The sequence below is a fragment of the Neopsephotus bourkii genome, unplaced genomic scaffold (assembly GCF_033783945.1).
Source record: "Neopsephotus bourkii isolate Nb327-2 ecotype Australia unplaced genomic scaffold, CSIRO-AGI_Nbou_v1 NB_1154, whole genome shotgun sequence".
Classification (NCBI taxonomy): domain Eukaryota; kingdom Metazoa; phylum Chordata; class Aves; order Psittaciformes; family Psittacidae; genus Neopsephotus; species Neopsephotus bourkii.
In genome coordinates this window covers 3,228,675-3,253,634 of record NW_026901640.1, presented here as the reverse complement: position 1 = coordinate 3,253,634, position 24,960 = coordinate 3,228,675, and the positions used below count along the sequence as shown (strand labels likewise).

At 44.1% G+C, this 24,960-nt stretch overlaps 1 protein-coding gene across 1 annotated transcript in view; it reads left to right on the top strand.

Moving 5' to 3' along the window:
• The window catches only part of SSH2 (slingshot protein phosphatase 2), an 89,577-nt gene that overhangs the window by 5,299 nt on the left and 59,318 nt on the right, over positions 1 to 24,960 (top strand). Inside the window, 1 exon segment of the mRNA XM_061363524.1 lies at positions 24,073 to 24,116. Coding sequence (XP_061219508.1) covers positions 24,073 to 24,116 — 44 coding nt within the window.

Below are 24,960 nucleotides of genomic sequence, written 5' to 3'. Positions count from 1 at the left end.
ACAGCCACACTGATGATGACCAGTTTGGTTTCTGTGGTGGAGTGGTTTAGGTTTTGCTGGCATTTTTGTTTAATCTGATTTGTGAGGAGTGTGAATTTGAACCTGGCTACAACCTACTTTGACTGTCAGGTCTAATATGCTTCACAATTCGTGTTTATTGACATAAAGGATGTACTGAATATAAAATACCTCTTTCATGTTGTGCTTTACGTTAGATCACTCAGTCTAAGGCTTCTTTGCAAAGTTGGCAGCTACTTCTCCCATATCCTTCTCTTTCTATTTGTTTTGTTTCCTAGGACATTGCTTTACAGGTTGTCAGGTTTAGAGTATGTGTGTCTTGAGCAGTGAAGACCAGCCCAAAGAAGCTATGGTAGCTGGCCTAAAAGCTGCAGCCTGTTTTTCTTGGGGAAAGTGAGGCTTCTTGTTGCACTTGGTCAGCGTTGACCTAAAATGTCTGTTTTTAGGTTGAGGGAAATTTCATCTTTGTTTTTATTTCTCTTATTTTCATATTCCACTGAATATGATGCCATTTGTGGTATTTTGAATCAAACAACTGTACAGCTCAGTTGCATCTTTCAAAATATAAATCAGAGTGAAATACACACTGAAGTTGTCACCTCTTGAGTTCCAGCAGTACATAAATTCTTGTGTTTTGAAAAGGAGCCTGTAATTTGAAAATGCAAATAGCCTGTGATGCTCTAATGAGTCATTATTTGGCCAATATTGATTCTTGCCATTTAAGCAATGAAAGAAGGATGAAAAGGGCAGGGTACTGTAATATCTACAGTTATTCTGAGAGTCAATGACACGTTTACTAAAGTGGAGAATGCTATTTTGAGCAGAGACTGCCATTCAAAAAGCAATCTGCTGGAAGTATTTTAGTGTAAGAGGGCTGCCTTCATGCAGGGGTAGTGCCTGAGGATTTCCAGTTACTGGAAAAGAATCCTGAGAGATCTGTAGCTGTGACTGTTCCATCTTGGGAAATATAAAAAAAGCCATAATAGCCTTTGGGCAGCTAAGCTCAGTGTAGCTGCTCCCTGAGCACAGCCTGGAGCTGAAGATTTCATTCTTCACTCGCAACAACCCACATCCTCACAGTACCACTGGGCAACTTCACCCTGCTGAACCGAGGAGGCTGTCCTCAGTCTGTCTCTGGGAACATCTGCACACTGGAAGCTCTTGCTGTCCTTGCCAGAATGTGCTGGATGGGAAGACTTCAGAAGTGCTTGAAGTTGTTTAGTTCAGCCTGTGAGTTTAAGAAGAGTGTCCTCTCTGTGCCATTGATTTGCCTGAACTTCCTTTTAATTCATTAGGTAGTGACAGTGAAGCTCATATCTTTTATATAAAAGGAAAATCTTAAAGCAGGAGAAGAAAGGGGTGGTACCTACTAGAAGCAGTCAGTGATTTAACTAAGGCAGACAGAGTTCCTTACCTTTTGGCTGGAAGCTGTTTAAAGGAATTAAAAAATGAAGACTAAAAGCCATTTTTGCATTTTTGAGTTGGGCTGTGTTAATTGTCTCAATCACTCAACCACCTGCAAAATGTTTTATTGCAGTAATAGAATATCACAGTGTGTGTTTGTGTGTTGTAGTTAGTGTTTGGGCAGGCTTCTGGAGATGCAGTTTGGAATATGTGAATAGCTTTTTCTTATCCCCGCATAGAATTGCTCTGAATATGCATCTTATCAGTGTTGCTCACTGCAGGCTGATCTCCTCTCAGAAGGCAGAAAACGTTGCTGTAACATGAGTCACACAGTTAAACAGCTTGTTGCTTCCATGGTGAGACGCACCCTTGCTGTGTATGCCAGCAATCAGGAAACTCCTGGCAAATACCCTGTGACGTGAACTTCGTATGGCCTTGGCAAGTGAACCACACATGGCACTCATGAAGTAGGTTGTGTTTGTGGCTGCTCGCTGCTTTGGGGTTTGCCAAGTCCTCCCCAAGAACTCCTCAACTGAGGCTTCATGGAAATAATGAAGTTCCTGCATCAGTGTGGGCTGTTTCAAGGTGAAATTAGTGGGGAACTTAAGGCCACAACATAAAGTTCTTGTATTGAAGTGATCAAATACATTAGAATATTTCAACTGTTCTGTTTTGAAAGAGCTGGTTTAGCAGAGATCATGCTGTGCCTGTACTAAGCCCATACCTCAAGAGGTGCTTGGATGCTTGAGTTTTCCACTGTTCCGCAAGAGGAGCAGCATAGGAGATCTCTGGGAAGTAAATTCCAGAGATATCATCTCAAGAATTGTCGGGGTCTGGGATTTATGATGCCAGGCTCCCTGTTGCACAGCCTTCCCCCTGCCCACACCCCAGTTTGGTGAACCACCAACAACTCTGAGGCAAGATAAAGCAGGATCTGAAAGGCAGAAGACCATAATCTGGCTCCTGTGTTCTGTGGGCCCATTGAGTCATATGTTTCATCTATTTAGTGGGCTTTAATGCACTTGCTGTAGCAGCTGGTATGTGATGCTCTCTCCTTAGGAAACAATCTCTTAGTTTGCCTGTAACTGACTTTGCTGTTGTACAAGTGGGGATATCCCAAAGGGAATTTGGAACAGGTTCCAAATGCAAGAGTTTGTTCTCTCTCAGAAGATATGAGAAGTGATAGGAAGTAGCTGGGGAAGAATGGCACCATGAGGGGTTTGTTGAGGGATGCCGCATTCACTTAAGTCTTGAGTCCTCCTTATCCAAAAAGCAGAAGCTACTGAACTCAGCACATCTATTCTCAACTTCTAACTGGATTAAATATCCAGGAAATGGATTTTAATGTGGAAAGCTGGTCCTGTCACTGGGGACTATTGTCCTGTTATTCTCCCTTGCAGCTACCGTGTCCCTTCTGGTTTGATGTACAGAATTATCACATATAAAATTGCAGCAAGAACTTTTAAGATTTGTTCAGCTGGCTTGGTTTAGCTTCAGCAGCTCATGTCTGAGAAATGTGTGCATTAGGATTCTTAAGGAAAAGAAACAAAACACTAAGCTTTTCATCTCTGCCTTTTAGTGTGATGATGAGAGGGAGGGATAGGGCCTATGCCTTGCAGGGGTAAAATGCTTTGCTTTCCAAAGGAGAGCTTTGTTGGTAAGTAGAAGTAGTCTGAGTCTCCTGCGTAATGCAGGACCAGCCCTTTGGCTTAATCCATCTGAAGTTGGAGTTTCCCACGAATCTCTGAAGCAACTGAATGTTTAAGAGTCCTGAGTGCCATGTTCCAGGCATTTAAAACCAAAAGCCCCTGATCTTCACTTGCATGTGGAAAAGTGCTGTCCCTCTGTCTGCAGAGTATTTCCATGGCTTTGCTCAGGCAGGAAGGGGCCAGTCCTTAGCAAACTGTAATTAAAAAGCACAACTTCTGTTCACAAACGTCGATGCTCTGAGCAGAGTCAGCAGTTGTTGGTGAGATGGCCTGCTCCTGGTGTGGTAGCAGGTTTCTTTTTGAGTCTGCTCTTTCTCTTTTGTAGTCCTGAGTTCTGGGGCATCTTCTGTAGGAAATGAGTATCCCACTGAAAATTGAGCTCATAAGTAGCTGTGGGGCAAGCAGGAAAGTGACTCAGGAGCTAAACCTCATTGCAAGAGGAAATGCCAGGTGACAAGATAAAGGTGTTTGTGAAATAAGGATTGATTCTTCTTTATTATTCTTTGTTGTCTTCCCGGGGTTGTTTTCCTTTCCACTGTCATCCTCACCAGTTTAAAATAGCTCTAAAGCAAAGAGCTCTGGACACGTTCTTCAGATGATGCTGTAAAGGCTGTATTCAAATGCAGCGCTTCCAAATGTGGTATGAAACAGTTAACCAGCTGCCATGTTACATTGTCTTCCTGGGTAAAGTGCGAACCTTGAAGTGACAGCCTTCCCCTCTGCCTTTTGAGATTGCAGAAGGGTTGACAAAGACTTAATTCACTTTCTGAACAAGTGGGTTTTCTTACGTAGCATTCAGTGAGTTTTGGTGCTGCGAGTTCCCTCTGGTTTTGTTTTCAGCTGAGCTGTGCTATGTGGGGTAGCAAGCTTGTGACTTCAGAAAGTGAAGTGAAACACCACAGCTTAGGCTTTTTTGTGCTTTATGGCATTTCCTCCTTCCTGGTAGTACTTAGGTTGTGCAGCAGTTAACAGAATGTCTAAGCCTGAATTTCATCACTTAAAGGAATCTCCAGACAGCAGCTACCCCAATAGTGTGGTTCAATTCTAATATTGCATAAAGTTGCATGGGGAAATCAAATACTAATATGATATCTCTTGGGTTTTGTGCCAGCCTGCCACTGCATCCCTCTGCACTTCACTGGGTGGTAGCTGGGGGTGATGTGCTGGGAGTGAATTGTCCTTCTGTGCAGCTTCTGCTTTGCTCCTGAATGGGAAAGAAAAGATATCATGAGGGCAAACCACTATGAACATGGCATATTTTCAGATGCCTTCCCAAAAGGTAGCATGGGTATAAAAACTTTAAGGCAAGGGAGGCGTTATCAGTTAAACGTTTATAGTACGACTGGAGAGAGTTTGCATAGGCTCAGTGGGTGAAATGAATATTTTTCACATATATATCACAGATCCCTCTTGTCAACTTGTGCTTCATGCTGCGGAGGTAACAACTGTGCCACAAGCTTCAGCAACCCACACTTCTGGGTTTTGAAGTGGAATTTTTCTCTTTTACACATATACCAGAAACTGCTGTTGTCTGGAGGAAACTGTTTAACTTAGATCTGTTCGTGTTGACTGTAGATGCCTGAGACAGTTATTTTGGAGCAGTTTCTATCTAGTTCTCCTCTAAGTGAGGAAGTTCAAACTTGACTTTCCCTTGAGGAGAATGGAAAAGTTTTACCATTTTTGTGGCATCTGAGGAGAAGATGGTGCTAGACAGATTTTTAAGCTTTGGTTAATTCCAAACTTGAGATCGGCCTCATTTAAAATAAAGTAAGAATTAAAAAACCCCAAACCTAACACACACATATCCCTCCTACAGACACCCCCTGAAACAACCCAAACCAAAACTGCATAGCTTGTTGAAAGTTTACCCTTGTGAGTTCGATTGTAGGACAGATAAGCACAGAGTGCCTTGAGCCAAAGGGAGTACGTGCAAAGACAGCTGGAGTTGAGAAGCAATCTGTATTTGTCGGAATTTCATTTGTCTGTTATGAAGTAGGAGTTATCCTGGACATAATTCACTGTTTAAACTCAGTTTTGATGGCGAACATTTCTTTGCACATGCTGTAGGAAATACTGAAGAGCCCTGAAGCAGTTGCGAGGTATCAACAGGGTATTAAGGAAGAATCTTTCTAGGGGCAGAGGATGGGAAGTGATTTGCAGCTGATTCCTGACAGCGGTCAGTGTTGGTAACGTTCAGCATCACTCTTGGCTGGGTTTCAGTGTCTGTGGTGCAGGAGCTTGCTGTGCAAAACGTGAGAACTTCCTGCTGTGATAAGGAGCCAACAGCACTTCCAGCAGGTGCAGCCTTTAGCTGCAGTCCTGAAGATGTAACAGCAGTGTTTGCTGGCATGAGTCTTCAATATTGTCCATCTCAGACTGAGGAGCTCACTCATGAAGGAGCACTGGAACACGCCTGAACCAGTTCAAAAGGCAGAGCTTTGTTTTCTGCATTGCACTGCTGTGATAAGAATTAGGAGGGGAAGCTGTGTTCAAGAATCTCTAATCCATGATGGTGGCTCTGACTGAAATGGAATAATCTTCTTTTAGAGGGTGCTCTAAACCACTCAAGCTTTATAAATATTAATTTTGTTCTTTTGTTTCCTAATAAAAGGCTTTTATTCATGAAATCACTGTTTATTTATTAACCTGACAAACTAATAGCAAGCTCTCTTCTTTCAGTGTATGCATGTGCCATATCACAATTCTGCTTGTCACCGTAATAAGAACTTCATTCATCTGCTTTAAAATGTCATTGATAACAACCTGGCAGTGGCCCAGCTTGGAGCAAGTTAACTACAAAAGGCTGCATTGTAAAACCTTTCTGAGAGTACATGCTACATTAAGTCTAAAATTAAAAAAAAGAGAGAGAAATGTGCAGCTTGGTCCAGGCTGCAGACAACTGCCAAATAGCTTCAGACCTGAAAAAACCAGCTCTGTATAGAGATCTGGCTGAAAACGGGATAGTTTGGGATTAAGGGTATATTCTGCTCACTTTAAAACCTTTGAGGTACACTGAATTTATAATCATTATCTTAAAATGAGAAGGAATGTCTGATGGCACCACAAGAGACACATAAGGATCTTCTTGTTTCCTTTAGTCTCTTCTTTCTTTGACTGGTCAGGATTAAAACTACAGTCTGAAAATAAGTTATAAACCTTTTGGAGTAAACTGCTAGTAATTCTGTGAGGTAGTCTGTTATAAACTACCTTCCCTTATCCCAGCTGCAGGCTGTACATCACACATACTTATCCATGTGTAGGTTCACGCAGTGCAAGCAGGGTGTCCATCACATATGCCTGGTCTTTTTGCCAGCTCTTCTGGAGGTACCCAAGCTGCTCATTGCCCTGACGATCTCTGTTTGGGGCTTCATGTGCATGGCAGGTCAGGGTTTCTTGCCTTTGACTTTCCTGTTCTTAGAACTATTACAAATGAAACTTGTAGCCTGGGTGAGAGTGAAAGTGATGCAGAGCTTGTAAACTACTTTGAGAGAAGCTCTCGGGGGTTTTTAAAATGGGCCCTGCCCTATGCTCCATGTATGAAAACACACAGCCCCTGGTTGAACAATTGGGTGGAACGTGAAGCTTTAAGGCGTGTTCATCCAAAGTCTTCTGAGAGCAATATAAACATGCAGTAAACTTACCACCATTCTCATCCTACACTCCAGGGATGTCAAAGGCTTGGGCAGTGTGGTGAAGGGCTTGCTCAGAAGGGATGGGTGTATGGTCTGATTTCTTAACTGGAGTGGGGGCTGCAAGGGTTTAACAAAAGAAAAAAGCTACAATTTCATGCTGCTTTATTTGTGTGGTTTTCTTGTTTTGTCTCTTTCTTAAGTATAGTGTGTGGACAGCACCATGGGTTAGGGAACACTTCATCTTCAGAGACTTTTCGTATGTAGCCTTCTACTGAAGTCAATGGGCGTGGAGGTAAGAAGTGCTGTGTGCTTTCTGACAACATCACTGCCACCCACTCTGCAGCCTGATGCACACAACACTCCTTGTATTTGAGTATTGTTTCTCTCCAAAAAAGTCGCATGCAGTTGCACAATGAAGACACTGCTTATTTGTGTGGTGCAAATCTCTTCCTGCTTGTCTGTACGAAGTGCAAGCAGTGAGCATCAGTGTGGGACACTTCACTGATGCTGCATGAACACTTGCCACTGAACTTCAGCGGCATCCCTATATTATGTCAAAACAAAAGATGACTTCACCACTAGTTTCTGAGTGAATGGGATGTGACCATAGGGTTGAATGCTGCTGCCTGAAGTGTTTGTGTTACTAATGCTCAGCACCTCTTGCCCTGCTGTTGTGTATGTATTTTTACAGCTGCTGAGCCTAGTCTCTCAATGGTTAATCATTTTCTCATGAGCCAGTCAGTATCAGTGAGAGTTTCCTGTTTCATTGTCTTTCTGTTGATACACAACTTTCTCTGTTGAAAGAATGTATCTGCTGCACTCCTCAGCTTCCAGCCAATGGCTTAAAGCAGAGGGAGGGGGAACTGTCTGAAGTGTCATTCTGATATTCTCACAGAGATATTGACAGTCAGTCTGGTGACTAAATTGTTGCCATAAACCACAAATTCATTAGTTGATGCTGTTGAAATCCATTGACTTTTCTGTACTCCTGATAGAAGGCTTTAAAATACCCAGCTGCAGACTGATCCTCTCCAAGCATGTGACACTGACATCAGTCCTAGAAGTGAGGCATTGAACTGCCTCCAAAAATGAGCTCATCGGGTGATATTCAATGCACTGATTTAGCAAATATTAGCCAACTTGATTGCATGGTCACCTATACCTACTTTTTGAAAGATGGGAATTAATTCTGATTTTAGCTGCTGCTATTCCAGGTATCAGTGTTGTAATCCTAAGATCCTTCTGATTAGAATGCTGTGCTCCTGCTGTATGTTGGGAGCTGGCCTTGGCAGAGCATATCTTAAATTGCTGCTAATTTGCTCCAAGACTTTGGTTTTTTTTCTTCCTGCACCCCTCCCAATAAGCTATAGGAAATAAAAGGTTGGGATTTTGTTGTTAAGCCATCCCTCCAAAGCCACACTGAAATAAAACCAGCTCCTGGCAGAAGATCCTGGAGGGCTGGGTGCCTCCAGCTTCCTCCCCTCAGCAGTAACCACATCCTTCCTCTCATGACCCGCAAAAGAGCACAAATTCAGGCAGCATCTCAAAGTGGTGGTAACCCTGAGTAAACACACTTGCCCATTATTTCAGTAGGCTTGAAGAAGTCCTGTGTTTATCTGTAATTAGACTCTGTTTTAGATTCTGGTGACCGATCATCTCAACAGATACTTGATTATTTATTTGAAATATGGGGATAAGAGGACCAATATGTTAGAAGAAGGGTTTGTGTGAATTTGTCCAAAAACATCTTTGTCTCCCTCCCTCCTTCCCAGTAGTTTCTGCCTCTTATTGCACATTACAGGATTATTTGGTTTGAATGCTGTTTCCTGATGAATAAAGTCCTTATTGAACTGGCCATAATGTTACACTTTTCTTTCAAGGAATACTGCTGCTAACTTAAAGAGAGGAAGATGCTGTATCTTATGGGGCTGTAAAATTGTGACCTATTGTGCAACTAAAGAGTTACACTGGGAAAAAAAAGAATGGAAAAACTGTTGCTGGTGTGCACAGAGTTGATGTGACGAGAAGCTCTTAAAAGCCTTATGTGTAGAGCAGGAAAAGAAGCTAGGTTTGAAGAGCAAGCAGGAGAAAATGATATAGCAAGAAGTCTGTTCCTGCAAGAGTAAATGATCCCTTGGAGCAGCCACGGAGGCTGGTTGATGTGAACTCTGTGCAGAGTTCAGTGGGGCGTGTGCTCTGATGTCCTGGGTGATCCTGCCTCTTCCTACTTCTTGTTTACAAGAAGCTGGCATGTTTTCAGAATACATCTTTGGTGGGGATGAGGATTGGGATGACAAAAATGCTTACTTGTGTCTAGAAAGTCAGAGCAGGAACTATTCAAATTGGCTGAATTGCTGCTGCCTGGTTTTGGTTAACTTCAGCAACTGCGTGGGTGAGACGGGAGGTCTTGGGGTGGGAGTGTGTAGCCCCTGTCGTGCCTCAGCACATGCATTCTGTGGTGGCAGTTCAGTAGCATACTTGAGATGCTGCCTCTGCAAAATGATGGAATAAACTTCCGCTTTTCCCAGTAAAATGCCTGTGGTATGCGCGTCACTTGGTTGGTTTAGTTCATTTTCGTTTAACAACAGAAAGAGTTGTGCAGAGTACACATAGGGCACGGAAATGGAGACCTGAGCGCCGTCTCTCTGCTGCTGGAGGGCAGGAGGATATAGGGAGAGAGGGGGAAAAGGAAAATGGGTTTGCCTGTGCCTGGTTTGATACTGAGGAGCTCTTTCCAGTGATTTGAGAAGGGGGTGGGGAGAGAACCAGATGCTCTTAGGAAGTTCATACCATTGTTAATAATGTAATTCACAGATGGTGGTGAAGGCCTTGAAGAGGCTTTCATGCAGTACTTCTGCTCTGTAATAGATAATCACATAAGGGCTCACAAATAGAGATGACTTAATCCCAAGGATGAGTCTACAGTGATCTATCTGATAGAGGCCCTGTGGATCATTGGAACCTTTTTAAGCAGTTCACAGCTTTCAGGATCCCTGAATATTGAGCACTATTCCAGCACTGGACCAATCCCTAATTAAATTGTCAGGATAAAATGTCAGTATAACTTTGAGACCTTTCCAACGAAAGCAGCTCTTTTAAAATAAAAAGCTATCTGTTTGGTCCGGGTACAGAAATCAATACAGGTAGAAGTGTGAAAATCAGTTTGTACAGTGTTGTTAAGAGGCAGTTCTGCTTTTATTTCCATGTATCTGGTTGGAGTTGAAAGTAGACCTTGTCTGTATTCTGAACAGCTGTCAGTACTGCTTGACAGCTTAGAAGAAGGACTGGGTTCCATGTCCTCTTATAAGTAAGCCTCATACCGATAAGCTTTATAGCAAGTGAATGATCTGTTCGTTTTCAAACGTGCAGAATCAGAAGAGTTTTAGCTCAAGTCTGCAGCTAAATTCAAACATTTGTATGTTTGTAAGAGGCTTATTGATACGACTTTGCTGATTGTTGGTCAGCTTCTTTGTTGGCTCTGCACTATGTAACTAAAAGTACATATTAGGGACTTCAAAGCAATACTAGCTTATACGCGGAACACTAAAAGTGGAGAGTTCCAGATAACATGAGAACTTTGCTTTGTTTGCTGCTGTCTTTTCAAGTGCAGCTCTTCCCTTCCAAAGAGATGTTTCCATAATGGGTTTTATTATTATTATTAACTTCTTCAAGTTTCAATTGTGATTAGTAAATTGGCTTCTTGTGATGTTTGTCATGTGATGGTTCATGAGCCCTAAAGAATGTGCTCCTGTGACTTCAGCCATGTATTTGCCTGTATCAACACAGGCTGGATCATGTGTTCTTGTTGTCTTGCATTTTGAGCTAAGTAGTGAAGGGGGTTGGGGATGGAAAAAAGGGGGGGACTATTTCAGGGCTAGACTACCACAAATTCTCAGACTACTTAAGTTGTGACCTTGTTGAGCAGCTAAATGCTGTCGAGGATTTTCTACACTTCCCTACTTCCACAGAGATGTTTTTTTCTATCAGAAAAGACCTCAATATTTTAAGATTTTTATTTTTTTTTACCTTGGTGGGGTGTGTGTGCTTTAACTGAATCACAGAATGGTTTGGGTTGGAAGGGACCCTAAGATCATCCAGTTCCAATCCCCTGCCACGAGCAGGGACACCTTCCACTAGACCAGTTTACTTCAAGCCCTGTCCAGCCTGGCCTTGAACACTGCCAGGGATGGAGCATTCACAACTTCCTTGGGCAACCAGTTCCAGTGTCTCACCACTAACACAGCAAAGAATTTCTTCCTTATATCCAACCTACATCTCCCATGTTTAAGTTCGAATATATGCATATATATGTGCTGCTACTGCTGTTCATTTCTCTGTTTTGCCTCCCTGCGTTTGATACAGCAACTGCTGTTGGGTATAAATCAGTGTTCTTAACTCCTGGCCATCATTGTCTTACGGGAGAGATGACTGCCAGCTAAAGTTGTTCAGTGCCCTAAGACTCTGCATGTTGGATGTCCTAACACTAAAGCTGCGCATATTCACTAGCTTTCATTCTCCAGCAGATGGGCTGTGCTCTAGAGTTCACATCCTGTTAGACTTTTTTGTATGTTTTATGTCTGTGTGGGCTAATGCAATTCTTTGGATTTGAATCCAACATCAAAATAAAATCCATTTAATACAATGGTTTTTCTATTGCCGCCTTTTTTTTTTCTCTCCAAGTTGGTTTTTATTTTTAACTCTGACTCTAGTCTTTGTTGCTTCATAATTTGGGGCTTTTTGCTTGCTCTTCATGTTGCTTAAAACAAAACAACCAACCCAAACCCACACAAAACTCTGTTTTGCTTAGCTCAGACAGTATTTCCACTTGGCTCAGATGATGTGCATTTCTGAGCTGAGGGAATCCTCATTTGGCTGGTCACCCAAACTCTCTTCAAGAGCATTAGAAGGATCTACAGCTTAAGTTCATCAGAGCGCTGACCTGCTCTAGTTTTAATGAGATTTATTATACAGGTACCTTTTGGATTCTATGGCTTGGATCTTCAAAATGATCTGTATAAACCTGTTAGTAAAGGCAGAACTATTGAGAGAAACCTGACTCTTTATGCTGAGTCTGCCTTGTGTTAAGACCAATGATTTTTGAAATTCCAATAATATCCTTGTGCCATTGGCATGCAACTTATCTGTGCTGTTTGGCTAAGTGCTTGTTTTCATGTTTCTCTTCTTAGCTCTTTCAGTCCTCCCTCTCAGAAAACCACATTGATCAAACCCTGATATCGCAGCTCAGCCTTGGAGAGGGTGGAAGAAACAAATCTGCATGTTAGAGTTGATGGGTGATTGTGTGTGAGTTTTATGGATACAGCTGCAATCCTAATACATGCAGGAGACACTGGGAGAGGGGTGAGTCTTGGCCAAACACAAGGATGTATTTTGCCTAAAATTGCCTTTGGCTTTCATAAAAGCTTTACAGCACTTCATAATTTGAGTTTTGTTCACTTAAAAAACCTGAGAGTTTTTGACTTGCTCCAAAATGAGTTCCTGGGAACTTTCAGCTTGTCAAAGAACCGTGGGACTCCAAGGCCTGCAAAGGGGATCCAGAGGGTGTAGATGTGTATGAGTTATCATTGAGTGAAGGCAGTGGTAGAGACCATGGGCAACACGAGCAGAGAAACTGGTGTCTGGACTGGGAGTATCTGGGTCGGTCTCCTCCAGAGCTGCAGCATGTCTGAGATACAATAACCTGCCTTTCACTTTGGTGACTCTTCTGGCTGTGTTAAACCTGCATGGATGACGCAGCTTGACAAGCCTCTAGCAGATATGGCCAGTGAATGCAGGGATTTGACCTGTTCCATCAATATTTGGCAAGCCTAATGGCTAGGTGATCCCTGGAGCTGTGAAAAACTGTGTGGCTTGTCAGTGCCAGGGTTCATTAGCTTTCCCCTGCTCACCCTGGTGTTTGTACGTGCAGTACTCGGGTCTGAGGCAAATGCACTGCTGGGTGTAACACCTCTTTTTTTATTAGTGTACCTATTAATGGAAGCACAGTGCATAATGTAATCCTAAAATAGCTACTCCATGAATGCAGAAACATTCCACTTTGGACTGATTGGCCATTCAGAATGAGCATTTCAGTATGCACTAGAGACTGAGTGGCGGCTTTCCACATCTGCACGAATGGAGTCAGAAACGTCTGTTCAGGCACCTCGCTCCTTGTTCTGTCCTCTTACCCCACGCCTACTTACCTCAGTGTAACAGTCCTCAAAACCAGATTACTCTTTCTCTTGTTGTGAATGACCAGGAACACAAAGAGTTTATGGTCAAGCCCTGGCTCTATTGCATAGTTTGAAGGGCTTGGCAGGCCCCAGGGAGCCCATGTGCACTGTTTTCTGCCTGACAGGCAGCTCTGCAATAGTGTGTGATGCTCCAGAGCTCTGGCACAGTTTCACAATGAGCAGAAGACCTGCAGATACATGTCAGGGCATGATCTGTGTGGTCTATTGGGTCACAGACCTTAAGCCTGTCCCAGGTTAAAGATGGCTCTTGTAACTGCTCACTGGCTGCCTAGGCAGACGGTGCAGGTTACATAGGGCTCCCTCCCAGGGGACCAGTGCCACTGGAAGTGGGTACAGGAGGGAAGGGGCAAGACTCTTCTAAGGATTCCTGCTGGGCAAATACACATCTTCACTGGATTAGACTGTTGATGCCCCATGCCTGTGCTGGACTGTCTATTGCTCTGGCCCCTCCTGGCAGGCACTGAGGACCTGCTGCCTGCTTCTAGTGCTGCCTTCCCTCTCCTGCCCACAGGGCTCAGTGCTAGGGGCGCTGGCAGGGCCAGATCAGCAGGCAAAGCCTAAAGAAGTGATTTTCTTGTGCTGATCAGTGTTGCTTTTCCAAATACCACACGGTCTCTATGACTATAATCGTGTAGCCATCTCATTTAGAGCTGACCTCAAAGGCAAATTCTCCACTCCTCCCAAAAAGGGGGATTTTGACATACGGGCTTACACTGGTTTAAGGCTGCTTTATCTTAGTATAGCATAAACCTGTTTCTACTTATCTTAAGGCAGAAAGCAACTGGGGGATTTGGATTGGACTGGATGATTGATTCCTGCTGATTTAAGCAATCCATGAGGAGTGCCTTTTGCCCTTACCTAGCTAATCTTAATTTCCTTTTCTGGCATAGGCAGTACGTATTTACACTGTTTCTTGCAGCAGGACAAAGGGACAGGCTGAGCATTGGCTTCCACAGCTCTGCTCTTCAGGTGGTTATTTATGCAAGGTGCTAGCGAAAGGGAAGGGAGAGTTTTAACTGGATTAACCTCAAGAAGAGAGTGCGAGGATTTAGGGATTAAGGAACCAAAGGCAGCCAGCAATCACTAACTTAAAACCTGCTGTAAGAGAGCCAGTCTCTATAGACTGGAAATAGAGTCCTTCCTTACCTGCATATGTTGAGGTTGGCAGCGATTTTACCTTTGGGGTATTATAGAAGGTGGTCTTAGGGATGCAGGGTATGTGTAGGGTGTTTCCTCTTAAGGTTTGTCTTTTGATGGAAAAATAATTGGCAACTGTTTAAGAAAATACTGCTGGAGCACTGAGTGCTCAATGAGATCTTAAACCTGGCACTCTGAAGGTATGTTGGTGGCTTGCTCCAGCATAATGAGAACATCTGGTTTCGATAGACTTGTAGCTCTCATAACTTCATGCCCTCCCCTTGTACACCTTCTACCCTTGCCCCAAAGTGTTTGTATTGTCCTGTATAATTTTTTCCGCTGATGCTGTTCTGCATCCCTGCAGGGAAAATCCTGGTAGATTACAGGATTGATAGAAAGATTGGGAGAGATCAACAAAAACCTGTTACTAAGGAGACACGAGTTTTAGCATTGTGTCTCTAATGGCCAGTCTGCTGAAGAGGAAACAGATGGCACAAAGGAGGCTGGGATTATATAGACAAGTACTGCAGGGCCACAGATCTCATACATCTATTGAACTTCCAGGGGTCAGGCAGATCCAGTCTTGTGCCAAGACTAATGGGGTTCCTTTGCCTTTGGCAGTGTTCCTCTCCTTCTGTCATTAACGGCTGTTCTGGACACAGGGGTTCTGCATCAGCCATTCCTGCTCCTGGAAACAGCCAGGTTTGGCACAGAGCAAGGGCAAGTTGGCTCTATGGAAGCATGTCCCTTTGACAGGTCAAGCTGTACCCACTGCCAGTGGCACTTGCATCTTGAGAGGGGGAAGTAACCAAACCTCACACTGCATTCTGGTTTAGTGCAGCTTTTCTCTTGTTACCAACACACACGTGTAGGAACGTGACTTCCTTTCTATCAAGCAGAATGGGAGGACGGGTGGTGGCCGCAGCCGTTCCCTGCTTTTGACACAGCCTGGCCTTTACTGCAGTATAATGTTTCACAGAGGCTTGGAGTTCAGGAATGATGCTCCCAGCTGCCAGGCGCCTGCTTCCCCTGCTGCTGCCTGCTCTCTCCAGAGATATGCAATGACACTGCTGCCCTGGGCTGAGCAGCAGGTAAATAAGCAGAGGCAGAGGAGACACAGTGCTGGAGTCACTTTTGCAAGAGACTAATATCTGTTTCTCTTGTATTTAACTTCCAGGCTCTAGAGAGTGTTGCAGTAAACAGGACACTGATCGTTAATAGATGGGGTAGTGCTGGATGACTCCAGTACTAGAATTAATAGCTTGACAGCGTTTCCTTTTTCCCTTTTCTCTCCTCCCACACCAATTTGGACTGATACCCAAATAAACAATAACAAAGAGATTTTTGGAGGAGCTGGCTGGGAGAAATAACAAAAGTCAAGGGGCACTCATTATGCAACTTTGTTCTGCTCATATTTGACTCATCCAGAAAACCCTGTTCTACTCCTCAGCTGCGTTTTCCTTTCTTTCTCTTTTCTTTAACTGCTGTTGGAGGAGGTGGTGTTTGAGTTCATGCCTCAGTTTTGGTCCCTCAGAAACTGCCTAGGCCCTTGTATCTCCAGTTGCCTGTAGGCATGGAGTGCCGAAAGAGTGTAGGCAGAACACTACTGTGGAGAGACAGTGTACAAGAGCCTATAAACCAGCTTGCATTAGGCAAGAAAATGGCTCAGCGTGCGGGCTTCAGTTCCAGCAGCAGGAGACTAATACCTGGGTGTATTTTTTAAAGAAGTGAGTGATTCTGAGCTGTTTATAACCATTATGTTCCAATTCTGGTAGCAGTGGGGCAACTGGGAGGCTGTGCTGCACCCTGGGGACCGAGGATGTGAACAAGGAGCACACTCTGTACCTTGTGATTCTGTCTGCGGTGTCTTGCCAGGGAATATCTTCAGGCTTTCCTTTCCCTCTGCTCTCCCAGGACTCTGCTTTGTGTCCTGCATGTCCCAGCAATCCCTTTTGAAGTTTTGCCTGAAACACTTGGGGCTTTTTTTTCTATTCCCTACCCAGATAGAGGCTAGAGGTGAAGAGACTTTGCTGCCAATTCCTCTTCTGATACAGAGCCTCAACTCCTGCTGTTAGACCTCTCCCAGCCACTTCTGTTCCAGATCTGTCACTGCAATAGAGCAGAGACTCCCCGGCTGCACTCCTGCTGGAATCCAGGGTTGTGCAATAGCTGCCTGCGAGTGCCAGCGCAGATGCTGCTGCATCCAGACACGCTGCACCATGTAGTTGCTTAGATACCACCTTTTTTTCCCTGTTTTTCTCCCAAATGCGAGGTGACAATTTGCAACTTGTAATTATACCATTCGACACCGATTCAGGATTAAGCAATGTTAAGAATTTGAAATATTAATGACTTCCTCTCCATGTTGCTTTTCAGAGGTTGAGTATTGTGGAATTTGAAAGGACTGAGTGTTGCTCTGCTCCCTTTTCAGAGTCTTGATTTCACCTCCACAAGTGATAAATAACTTCTCACTTGGAGAATGTTTCACCCAGAAACCCATCTTTTAATTACTGATGCAGGAGGCCAGGGGCCCTGCATGGCCTGGCTGCTGGCGCTTGCAGATCAGGTAGGTCAGGAAGATTCCTGTGCTGCTCCTAACTCATCCACTGTCGTATGTTCATTACGTCAAGGGGAGCTCTGATGGGAGCTGGCAGGGATTGGATCTCGGAGGAGATGAGGGGGTGAGAGTCTCTTCTAATGTTCTGGAAGGGAGAAGGATGCTTGTGTGGTACAGCAGCCACTCGCCTGCTGAGCTGGTATGGGGTGAAAATGAAACTCAAATGTGTCTCATGGATGGCTGCTTGTGCCTCCCTCTGTGCAGTTAAAGGCAAGTTGTCAAAATGAAAAGCCCGTGCCTGGCTATGCTGCTACTGACCACGAATTAGACTTCTAACAAGAGAGCTGTGCTGGCACAGCTTGGACATAAGCAGGAATGGTATTCAGATAAGCTCTATTCTTGTCCCTTTATGGGTATAATATATTTCATATATGTGGCAGGTGAATCAGCATTGCTTTAGTAACCCTGCTATACATTCTGGGAGAAGTCAAAGCTCTGGAGTTACAATTTGAACTGTGCCTGCACAGAGCCCTGGAATAACCTCCTGCTTTTTAATGGAGATGACTGTAGCAGGGATACAAATGAGGCTGCTGTGAGTGCACACCAAGGTGAACAAGAAGCTAACAGGAAGATGGCTGATTGCAAGACAAAGACCCTTCCCTCTGCGGTGTACCTCCCTTCCTTCCACCTTCCTCCTCCTAAAATAGCCCTTCAACGTGAGTGAAACCCAAATATTTTCCTTTTAAAAGCACATTTAAGGTTTGTTCATTTCAATGGGAAACTGACTTACACCAGAAGCTGTGGTGTGCATCTGCTATATCTGGTCTATGTCCTTATTCCTTGTAATGCCTAATAGTATTGATCATGAATGATGGGAGGTTATCAGCTGCAGTTTCACATCTCCAACTTCTCCGCATATGGCTCATCAGCCAGTTTGCTTTTCAGCCTCCTTCACCCTTGTTCAGTTCTAGCTGTCTTTTAATGCAGCAGTTTAGGAGACCCTCTCCCAGCTTCCAGGGTGGAGATGTCAGTCCTCTGGGTGAGGAGATGCACATGGCCACGCTGCTTCTGAAAGCTCTAGAGTGCATTGGGAGGTTGAGCAAGGTCTGAGTATGAACAGGTAGTGACTGGAGCAGGTCCAGGGTGTCAGTGTCCATCCTTAATTGCACAGGGCCAATTTCATGCATGCAAATGTGTCACCCTGCATGAATGGGTAATGAAAAGCTGCTCCTTGGGGAAACCTGTGGAGCTGGGATTTCATTTTCATCACAGACTGTTCATTGTGTAGAAGCCCTGCCCTGTGCTTCACTAGTGTACACGTGCATATCTCTGACTTGGTCTTAGGTAAAGTGTACCTTAAATATGTATGAAAACAGTGTCTGTGTTCATACAGCAAGGGAGTTTTCTCACAATTGTCCTATCAACATAAGCATTTGTTGCTGTTGTAGGGGAGCAAATGCTTCTGGATTTTAAGATATACAGTGGACGACTTCATTAGCTTTGCCTAAAAGGAGATTAAGCCAGTATCTTCAGGGTTCTGGGAGGTGTTAATCTAGCAAAGCATCATCATTATGTTAAATACCTGCCTTTTCTGTCTGTCTTGTGCAGTGTTAAAGGCTTTCTGAAAGCTAAAGGGAAGATCTCTTCAGGGAGTCAATAGGCTTTTAGGCTTTTTCTTGGTGTTTGTAAATGTCTAGCGATAATACGCTACTACACAGCTTAGAAAGGTCGTGTGTGGTGCTGCTTTGGTGTAGGGATATTTAATATGAGTCTGTATCTACAAAGTTTGTATTCTTTTTTGTTCCCTCCCCCTTTGGGTGCGTCTGCGATTAAGGCGAAAGCTGTTGTACTCCACATCAGGCAGGCTTCTTTCACTGCAGAAATTCAATTGACAGTAATCTCCTTTCAAATCTGCTCTGGTGGGGTAGCGTGGCAGGCTGCGTCACACTGCATTTCTCATCCTGACTCTTGTTGTACCAGCTGGAAGCTTCTAATTTTTTGCCTTCAAGAGTCTGAGCTTTACTTGTGCAGTTTTTAGTGAGGCCTAATCTAAACAGAGTTTGCATAAATCTCTTTAGCTCCAGCAGGAAGATGAAAGCTTTGATAAGGAACTTGTTGGATTCTTTTCCTCTCTCCAGAGCAGGAGCGCAGTGTCTTTGACCTGAATATACCAATTACTGACCCAGCAAAGTGATACAGAAAACAGTCTGAAGGAATGCCAACCCCTGAATGAACACTTGACTGCAGAAAGCTGTTGCTTATGTGGAACCTCAAACACAGAAGAAATGTGAGGAGGAAACCAGTGTTCATTCAAAACATTTCATGCAAATAGTGATAGATGAGAGATGGCTGGAGAAAGCTGCCTGGTCGCCCCTGATCCCTATGGCTTTGGAGAGGTAAAAGCACTATGCAAAACAGAGTGGCTCTCCCCTTTCCCCTTTGTGGCCTAGTTTGCTCAGCTTAGCTTTTTGAAGGACTTTTATGTCAAACTTAAAGGCTTCCTGGTAGCAGCTTCTATTTATAAGAAGTGTTTAATGGCAGATGTATTTCGGAAAGCAGCAGTGAGCTACTTCTCCAGAGCACACCAGGTGACTTTATTAATTAGTTTCATAACTTTTAATAATGGTTAAGGTTCAGCATCTCCAGAGACTGAGGGATTCTGAAGTGAACTGGTTTTCAGTTCAGCTTTGAGAGCCGTCCTCTCTATGTGAGTACCTGCACATTGCCACCGTGTTGATGGTTTCCATAATACACGGAATAAATCAGTTCACACAAACTGCTGCAGATTTTGTCTTTGTTCTCCATGTGGCAGCCGTGGAACTGCAAACTTTGGCTGTCAAATCACCAAACTGCTTGGGTTTCTTGCAAATAAAAAGGCAACCTTTCATGAACCCAGGTTTTGGAGTCAGCCCTCGTTTCTTCTTACCAGCCAGTGTTGTTGCTGGCACTTCAGCCTTACTGCAAATGCATATGTGTGGGCTTTTTGCTAACACAGTTTATTTAAGAGATTGATACAACTCAGACTGCATGAAAGTCTCTCTGCTCCAGAAATGTGTAATAGATCTTTGGCAATCTGATTCAAATGTTTGTCTTATTTTGTTCCAGCACATAATTTGAGATAATTGATAGGAACAGCCTTGTGCCCTTGAATCAGCATCTGTCAAATGCTTCATCTTGGAAGGTGCTGATTTTCAGTTCTGTGTGATGTCCATGCACAGATCCTGGTCCCTTGGACTTAAATGGCCTCTATTCAGTTGCTTCACTGGGCATCTCATGCCAGCCCGTGCAGATGTTGGATACCCCAGGGCATCTCTAATGTCACTGTGTATCTGTGTCAAGAGTTGAGTCAAGCCCTAAGGTATCTGAACGTCCATTGCATGCCCTTATCTCTATGTGACTTGTACTGCATTAGAGGAAAGGCTGTGGCTGCAGTAATGGCACCTTCTCTGCAATACTTGACCAGACTGGGTTATCCATGCGTTGGGTAACAGTTGAGGGAGAGTGGTTTTTGTACTGACTTGTTTAAAACTTGCTGACACACAAGGGGAGCTCATGTATGGAGGAGCTTGCAGTGCTCTGTAGCCTGAACAAAGATACCCTGGGAGTCGGGGGGATGCTATGAAGAGGAGTGTTTGCATGGATTAAGAACTGGATCTGTGCCTGGCTGCACAACCTCTGATTTGACTGAAGCAGCTGCCTTCTTCCCAGCAAAGGTCGTGCTCAGCTCAGAGGCACTTAGTGTGTGTTTGAACAACTGGATGGGATCGCGCCAAGGAAAGGGGAGGCAGAGAACTAGAAGACTGCTCATTTAATTACAAGCCTTTTCTTTGTAGTATTTCCTTTGAGACTGGGTCCAGAGTTGTTCACATAATGGTGGCTGACAGTGTTCAGTGGAAAGCTTCTCTGATGGCCTGGCTAGATCTGAATGTTGCTGCAGGTTTGGGGGGGATCTATACTGACTAATTTTCTGTTGTATAAATAAGAAGCAGCCGGTTGCACTTCACTAGGAGAGGTGAAACAGCTTCAAGTTCTTTGTCTCACAAAACAGCCTTTGCATTCCTGCTCTTGCACAAGGTCTCTCTGCCCCTGTTAAGGATCTTTAAAGAAAAAGAACAATACTGACTCTGAAAATCAACAGCTTCAAGAAATGAAAGTGGTTTTCCCTCTTGGTTCTGCCTTCCTATGAGGAATTCAGGATCGCTCACTGCTGGTGTTTGTTGCTGTGCAGAGGATTTATGTAAAGGGGGAGAGTGTACAGCACAATGAAGGTAAAAAAGCAAATCCTGGCCAAGATTTAGCAAACATAGAAGGGGGAGAGGAGTTCTGTGATATCTGAAGTGTGCATGTCACAGCTGTGAGCAAAGTGGTGACTTGTGGGGTGAAAACTGCCTGAATTGCCAGGGCTTTGATATTGATGGCTGTGACCAGTCACACTCCTGATAAACACTTCCCAGGCATTGTCTATAGAGTCAGGTATGTTGGCATAAAATCACATGGAGCAAGTAGTTATTAAATCGGAACCTCTTTCAAGGTTTGAAGGATGTATTTTTTTAGGGTGTAGTCTGTGTGAAATGTTCCTTGGTTAATAGAAATGGAGTGAATGTTAGACACATTGCTTATGTTAATAATCATATCTCTTACAGTGCAATGTTAACTACAGGCAGACAGCTTCAGCCCCTGTACACAAGAATGCAGATTGACTCTTGTTTATCATTACATCAGCCTGCAAAAGGGAGATTTCTAAGAGCAGAACTGTTTGCGTGACATGGAGCGACTCCCATTGTGTAGAACAGAATAGCACTCAGAAATTTCTCTCCTCTCCCTTGCTCTTTTGATGACAGATAGTTGGCAGAGGATCAAAGCACAAATAGGATTAATGTTTTGCATATTCTGTCCTACATGGCCTGAAAGGAGCAGAGATGGAATTTTTCATCTTTCACTTTAAACTGCATTTAATATCGTGGCCTAGTTTAGAGCAATGCGACTCATTCCTTCCATTTCCCCTGAGGCCTCTGTTTCTGGTCAAGGAAAACAGGGCATGACTCCCTCTGGAGCTCATCAGTGCAGCTCAGCTTCCTCGTCCTTGCAGGCTGGTGCAGGAAGCTGGTTTGAGGCTGGAGCATTCCAGCATCAGGAATCTCCAAGGAGCATTTGTCTCTTGTACAAGCTGCTGTCTCTTGTATCCATTGCAGTGAGTACAGCATGAGTGCTGCAGGGCATGGGGAACCTGGGGCAGGACCAGAGTTCCTGATGCTGCCTGTGTAAAAGTCACCATCACAGGTCACACTTCCACATGGCTGGGCTCAGTATCCAAGGGTGCTGTCTGAGTATGGTCCTTCTCAAAGCCTAAACCACCTTCTCAAAGATGTCCTCAGAAAGGAATGTTTCGATCCACTCTTTGGCTGATGAACTGTTGTGCAGCCAGCAATACTTCCTCCTCTTTGGAAATACTCTGAAAATGGCAAGAAAACCTGAAGGTGCTTGTTTTGATGGTCCTGCCAGTATTGGAGTCATTGCCTTCACTGGAGCTTGCACTTGACCATGCAGTGGGCACATCTCTGTCCTGCCCTCCCCTCTAGTGGGGTGACTTGTCATTGCAGCTTAGTTTTGGCTGATGGTTCCTGAGGTTTTTGTGATGTTTTGCAGCTGCAGGAATACATAGTGACCAGAACACAGCACAGAGAACTGCAGGATGGGTATGGAATACGCTGGATATTGTGGATGGACTTGTAGAATAGGATAAATAGCAGTGGGATATCTGAAATATGGGAGCATCGGCTGTATCTTCTCTCATGTTGAATGCCCTCTGTCCATGAGAAGGTACAGATGCATTTGCAAAGAAGATGGTTGATGGGATGAAGATGAGAGAACATCCCAGGTATTGGAAATGGATCTCTTGCTCAGACTGCACTTGTCTGCAGTTCTGTTCATGTAGACAGCTATATTCTGAATAGATGTGCTCCTCACACGGATCTGCCACATTCATGTCTAATATTAAAGAAGCTTCAGCAACAACAGATGGTAATTAATTGGGCCATGTCTAGCCTCCTCCACATGGAGCTCTTGCGGGCTGAATTTGGAATGGAGCTAGGAAAATGATCTGTGTATTTCAGGATCTTCTCCTGTCATTTGTGGGACTTTTGGCTGTGGCATAGCAGGCTTGCCAGTTGCTGTGACAAGGGTTTTTTGGCATGTGGAAAGGGCCGTTCATTATAGTACTAAAAATGTTTGCATAGCTTGGGTTCCTGAGCAGCACAGGAGCGATCCCAAGTGCTCTTTCAGTTGTTTTACCCAACTGGGTTTAAGGAACTTGTTCTCTGGCCAAATACATGCTTTTGATCTGGTTTGGCTTATTGAAAAACCCCATCATGTCTTAAGCTGTCCTGCATGTAATGAAACCTCTTCCCTTCTCCTCCAACCTCTTGCTCCCACCAGTCAACCTTGTTGTCAGCCCACAGGGAACTCAGCAGAGCCCCTGCTCTGGCAGGAGCTGGGAAGTTCCAGCAATAACAAACACACCCACAACAGCTAATGCCATCTTCAGCATCACTTGAGATAAAGAATGGATTTGCTCAAAGGAATCTAACTGCACAGCTGATGCTGGCTCCCAGTTGTTTGTCTTGCTGGTCTTGCCTGGGACATTTAGCCCAGCAAGTCCTTAAGGTGATGCAGCATCCTGAATGAAAGGTGTTGTGGTTCTAGTCTTATGCTCATATTGGTCATCTCCATTTAACCCCACCATCATAATGCTGTGAGGTTGTTACATCAGGTAGTGCAACTCAAAGTAGTGGGATAAGGTTGGGGATTGGGCAAAGCCAGTGATGATAACTGCACTGTTAGTGTCTTTCTCAGTTTAACAGGGCTGACCCATTAAAAGACCCTTCAAAGATCGTAAGCAATGCCTACATAAATGTACTGCACAGCAGAGAATTAATTGCTGAGATCTCTCTCCTGAGATATTGCTTTGGGCTTTAGTAGGTAGGCTTGGTAAAATTCCACAGCATGGTAGAGATTGTGCATGTTAATTTTGCATTTCAAGCAGCATAGGATATCAAACTTCTACTTTCTAATCTATCTGCACTCACCCAGTCCTGTTTGTCAGTTCATTACCTGCTGGTTTTGTGGATTCTCACACTCGATCCCTGACACTGACTGTGAATTAGTATGATCTATGTAAAGGTAACTGAAAAACCCAGAGCGTTTTGTCCAGAAGTAAGCTATGTGTTCACTCAGCCTGCCTTGTTTGGCAGGGGTCACTGGAAGTCCACACCAGAGCAATGGCAAAAAGACCAGCGAAATGCAAGTCTTTGCATTCTGCATATATTAAAGTATATTAACCTTTTTCTCCTTTCCTGTCTATGCAGGAGGCAGACAGTGGGGAAGAAGAATGCCGGTCCCAGCCCAGAAGGTAAGATTGTCACTTGAGGCTTGCAAGAGTCCTCAAGGATCTCTTTCTGTGTAAAATGTTCCACAAGGGGGTTTGTTGTTGTTCTATTCTGCATCATTTTCTCTCTGTTGCACAACTGTCTTACATGTACCTTACTGAAAAATGTATTGACCCGGCCTGAATGATGCTCCCAGTAAAGGGGTTGCTGCAGTAGCAAATGGAAAGTGTCAGATAAACTCTAAAAAATATCTGTGGGGAACAGTTTGCAAAGCTGTCAGCGAATATATTCACCAAACTGTTGTTTGCATCCAGGAAGAGGTGTCCTGCCTGAAGACACCACTTCTCTGTGTATGTGGAGACTGCTTGTACTGAGGAACAAACCCTGCTTGTGTTGTTCCTTAGCTCCCTCCAGTGTCCTGTGTTGTTCCTTGGGATTTGGGCCATCATCAGAATGTTCTGAGAGGAATAACCATACTAACGAACTCTAGTTCTCTGGTTAAAAGTCTCTGTTGCCATCAAGAAGTGAATTGGATTTGCCTAGTTAGCAGGAGTATCACAGGAGAGACTTCAGCAGTGGTGATTGTCCTTTAACTGTGTTTCTTCTCATTAGGCGATTGTGTACATGGGATCTATGAAAAGCTGTACATCTAGAAGCTGCAGCACAGGGTGATCCTATGCCATAGGGGCACCTGCTGCTTAAAATAGCATGTTTAGTGGATGTGTAGCTACTTGCTACTGATGCAGATCATCAAACATCTACTCCAGAGTTAAGAGAACACTGAGAATTTGCAGGGATTTCTTTAAACTGGGGTTGTTCTGCCTGGAGATGTTCATCTTTTGTAAATGCTGATTTCAGTTGCTTCAG